At 32.1% G+C, this 5,401-nt stretch overlaps 1 protein-coding gene across 1 annotated transcript in view; it reads right to left on the minus strand.

Annotated features, from left to right (window-relative positions):
- Positions 1-1,830, minus strand: part of LOC144957603 (beta-1,3-galactosyltransferase 1-like) — a 10,785-nt gene extending 8,955 nt beyond the window's left edge. Inside the window, exon 1 of the mRNA XM_078888946.1 lies at positions 1,821-1,830. Within this exon, the coding sequence (XP_078745072.1) occupies positions 1,821-1,830 (10 nt within the window). The remainder of the gene's footprint in view (positions 1-1,820) is intronic.
- Positions 1,831-5,401: the final 3,571 nt, after the last annotated feature.

The following is a 5,401-nucleotide window of genomic DNA, read 5'->3' on the forward strand; positions in this document are numbered from 1 at the left end:
ATGGCATATTTCTACGGCGAGCATAAAAGCGTATCCAGAGGGAATAAAACATAAGTTTAATCATGTTTTGAATTTTACACATTCTGATCAAAAGGCATATGAAAAGTTCTAGCCAGCATGAAGAATAAAAAGTAATGATTTTCTTTGTTTAGAACCAAGATGGCCGCCGTTGCCGGGCGGCGTGACCACAGGCGTTTATTGCTTTCAGTTTAGTTCGCCAGGTAAATCTAGCCAGTCTAGTGATGATGAGTCATAGCTTTACACTGAGAGAGGGAGACAATTTTTTCGCCGTTTTGATCGATTTTTTCAGAATTTCAAACTAATGTAGTATTGCCGTTATTAAGTGCAGAAAAAATATTTTTATACTACCAAACAGTTTATTAACAGAGTTTTCATTGATTATATAATCATAATTATAATGTTGTTAAAAAGCAAGAGGGATAACCCATGAAATTGATACATAAATCTAAGTGAATTAAAATTTTTAAGAGGATATTTTAACATGTTCAACACTTAAAATTTTAAAATTAAAGTAATGGAAATAATGTTGAATATCTGTAGAATTTAGACATATAAATTTTATACCAGTAGATTGAGGCGTTTTTGAGATATCAGTTCACCTGTACGTAAAAGTAAGGATTTTGAGTAAGGTAAAACTGAAATCCAATCACAGCATTGTCTTAATAGACATTTTTTAATAAACCAGCAACATAGTCAAATGTGATTCATTTATATTTATCCCAGAATCAACGAATTATAAGAATTCCATTAAATATTGTTATATAAGGACATTCATTTAAAGACAATCAAAACCACTAAGAAAATCTTAAAGAGTTCTTAAAATTTTCATAACCGTATTTTTGAGATATCCATGCCCATTACGTTTTTTTATGTACTTGACTTGCACCTCTTTTAATTTGTGTGCCATATAGCCTGCATATAGCACATCACTGGTGAAAGATTAGGATCATATTCACCTCATGAAGTATTGTTTCTTGTTCAGAGTTACCTCATTGAACCAAAGGTATCAATACCTGCATCGCATTTCTTTAAATTATGTATCAGTGAGATACATTTCTCGCAAATTGAAATATTTAAATATGTCAGAATTTCTCATTTATATTTATAGTCAATTGTTGATAAAGTCTAGAGTCTTTTAATCCTCTCAGCTCTGTACTCTTTCACAACAAATTCGACATATTTCATTTGTACTGGTGTGATGACCGTCTTCAGTGTGTCTCTCCATGACCTGAACAGAACTTAAATAAGTAAATTTATGAAATATCAAAAATTTCCGCTTAAATTCAATGAAATCAAATTAAATAAATGTCTCTTATCATCACTATCTAGTTTTATTATTGGGTTTCTAAAATAATATGAAATATTCTCCTCTTTGTTGGTAACAAAAATAATTATTGAGATTCCTTTCCACACCCTCTATTCTTAAATCCCTGAATCTACATAATAAAGTATATATCATATGAAAGATAATTTCATCTACTTTTCTCTGATCCCTCACACTTGATGATAAAAAGTGTTGATTTGATATTTTGAATTTTTAAATATTTCTTAAACTTATAATTTTAATATTTATTTCATAAAAAACTCTGATTATTCAAAAGAGCAAAACACAAACTTATCATTTAATGATGTAAACAAAAATAATTGCGTCTTGTAGAGGAAAAGCTGGTCTTTGTATCCATATATGTTTGAAAATTATGAAAAATATGCTGCGTCCACAACAGGCTGAGAAAATTGAGTATTTTGATGAAATTTCTACTACTCTCTGCCTGAGAGAAATTCAAAGCGATGAGATTTACCTGCAGACATAATTTATTGCCAATGCACCCCGTCTTGACAGGTGTTATCACTGTGGTTGACGGTGGATTGTTTACATTACTTGACGGTAGCCAGTGAGGGAAGAAGGAACTAAACTGAAAGTTTGGGCCCTATTTAAACGGCTGTGGACTGACATCAGACTACTGAATCCAATTATGGGCCTGGTTAAACATTGTTGTTATGGAACATAATATTTTGTGTCATTTTTTTGAGATTCCCTTTATAACAATGATCCCATGATGAATTGGGTTGTCAGACCTGCAAATAATAGCACATTGACTTGTGGCTAACTACCAATTGTTGTCACTTAGTTACCTTTTAAATTCTATTTTATATTATATAAATGACTCCTCTTTCCATGAAAATTGTTTATAATTATACCTACACTTTGAAATCATTATTATTATTATTATTATTATTATTATTATTATTATTATTATTATTATATATTATTATTATTATTATTATTATTATTATTATTATTATTATTATTATTATTATTATTATTATTGTTATTATTATTATTATTTATTATTATTATTATTATTATTATTATTATTATTATTATTTTTATTATTATTATTATTATTATTATTATTATTATTATTATTATTATTATTATTATTATTATTATTATTATTATTATTATTATTATTATTATCAACATCATCATCATCATCATCATCATCATCATCATCATCATCATCATCAATATCATTTCATATTTCTGGCTAAACTTCAAATATTTATCAACCTCAATTTTCGCTTGTACCATTTGACTTCACTAATGGGAGACAACACAATCCACTTTATATTCACTTAACATTTTTATTCGATTGTCTCCCTTAGTAACCCGATTGTTTATTAATGAACTTTTACAATTATAGAAAGAATGGAGGTTTGTTTTTTTTTAACTGTTTTTAGATTGCCATTTAAGTGATAAGTTCCCGCTTAGGTCCGTCAAACCGTAGCCATCGTTATATTATAGCCTGATACTGAACTCCAAAAGAACTGGCAGTTTGACGTCATTATTTGGTTTTTGCACCGCCTAGTGAGTTGTCGTTAGTAGAGATCATGGAAACAAGTCATTTCATTGGTTGAACTATTGAAAACAATTCACGATTTGTTTTCTTTTGTGGCCAAAGACTGGCATTTTGGCGTCATTTTTTGGTCAGTATCAGGCCATAACTTTACGAAGGCCACGATCAAACTCACAATTATTTTCGTATCGTATCGTATCTTATCGTATCGTACCGTATTGTATCGTATCGTATCGTGTCGTATTGTATCGTATCGCATCGTATCGTATCGTATTGTATCATATCGTATCGCGTCGTATCGTATCGTATTGTTTCGTATCGTATCGTATCGTATTGTTTCGTATCGTATCGTGTCGTATTGTATCGTATCGTATCGTATCGTATCGTATCGTATTGTATAGAACAGTAAAGTTTGCTGCCCCAAACGTAAACAATAACAAGTTGCTAGTGATTTCCGTTAGGGACCGGAATAATTTACGCACAATATAGGTCTCCCAATTTTGTAGTTTGAGTTGTAGGCAATACACTTTCAGTATTGAAAATATGTTTACATAAAATCTAGCAGTTGCAGAAATAATAATATAAGACTAAATTATTCTGAAAATCAGGCTCCGAATAATTCTTGTTTTGTTCATACCAGGGCAATAATTTGCTCTGGTCTAAAAATAGATAGACGTAACTTTTGATAAATTTTACCTTTTGTTCCATAAAATATCCATATCTAGACATAATTGATGCATGATCGAGTATTTATGAATATGTGTTTCTTTTGCCACCTAACAGCCAAATTGTAAAGGTTATTTTCTTTCTATTATTTACATTGGAACGTGAGCTGTCAAGACAGGAACATGTGGTTTGCCATGTGCTTCTCGACCTTTGTTTACGTTTGGGGCAGCAAACTTTACTGTTCTATTGTATCGTAACGTATCGTATTGTATCATATCGTATCGTATTGTATCGTATAGCATCGTATCGAGTTGCAATCCGTTTCCTGGTTCATGTCCAGACTCACTGGATTTTACCTGTAAAACAGTCTGTTGTATGACAATGATTTCAAAATATTACAATGATAGTGATTTGTGTTCACTCATAAAATGATGATATGCACCTTGTTAAAAATCGTGTAACTTCCGCCAACCAGATATATATAGATAGAATGCGCTTGGCCAAGGAGTTCACAACATTGCCATCCGGAAGTATAACGGACCAACACACAAACTCTGTGTAACCATGAAATTTTATAGTCTGGTTAATACAGTTTAGTGAGAAACACTCACAAACGCGGATGGCAAAAACAATAACAAAGGCCTGAGTGACGTCATCTTCGAACTATCTATAACGGACCAGCACACAAACCAATGTGTAACCTTAAATGTTTATAGAAGGAACGAGGTTGACGTCACCCACCTCTTTGTTATTGTTTTTAGCCTGCCATTTTTATGAATGGGGGGGGGGGGGCGCGAAGTGGTTAAGTCATTTCACTGTGACCTGGAAGGTCCCGGGTTCTAGCCCTACTTCAGGCACTTTCGTTTTTTTTTTCTTGAGCAAGATTATTAACTCTAATTTGCTCACTTTGGACAACATGGATGATTCCTGTTGACATCAGACATCATGTTTGATGAATTATCTATATTCCTTCGTGGAATGCCGAGGCTATGATATCTTATGATGTCGTGGCGGAAGGACATACTTTTTTAAAAAATGTTTATGATTAGTTCTAAGTTACATCAATCAGTCTATGAACAGTCAAGGTTACACATAGTATTTTTCTTTTGCTGTTCAATGTTTTGACATTTATGGATAAATTAAATACTCTGCGTTTTTTTGTTGATGAAATTCGTAAATATAAACATGAGTAATACTGAGCAAAATGACAAATTGTAACGTTGGATATTTCTCAATTTGTGAACACTTTTCACTTTATGGGTTATATTGAGCACATTTTGCAATGTGACCAATGACATGGAAAGGTAATACAAATCGTATGCGCTTGGCTAAGAAGCTCACGACATCGCCATCGGGAAATATAACGGACCAACACACACAGCCATGTGTAATCATGAACTTTTATAGTGTGGTGACTACAGTTATGTGACAATTACTCATAAATATGGATGGCAAAAAACACAAACAAAGACCCGAGTGACGTCGAATGCATTCCTCCATCAATAGATCACCCCCATCATTAACACAATTAGTGTTGCTGTTGGGTAGGACCCCTTGTAAAGCGCTTTGAGCACATTTAGTGGATATTGCGCTATATAAAAGCTCAATTTAATTATTTTCTTCTTCATCAAAACCACCCCGAGATAATACCGTTTTGAGGTCGGTGAATTACATAATTATGAGGTCACATATTGATTTTTGACCTTGAGGTCAATAAATACTGACCTGTTGATGAAAAGAAAGGATTAAGTGACCTGCCAAGATCAGGGTGCTCTGACCTTAAATATTGTTATGGGTTTTTTTTTTTCTTTTTGCATTATTTTTGTTTTTATTAGCTGGTCTTGTTTTTTTATTTT

This window comes from Berghia stephanieae, chromosome 12, assembly GCF_034508935.2.
Source record: "Berghia stephanieae isolate SIO BIC M18660-M18661 chromosome 12, UCSD_Bste_1.3, whole genome shotgun sequence".
Taxonomy (NCBI): Eukaryota; Metazoa; Mollusca; class Gastropoda; order Nudibranchia; family Aeolidiidae; genus Berghia; species Berghia stephanieae.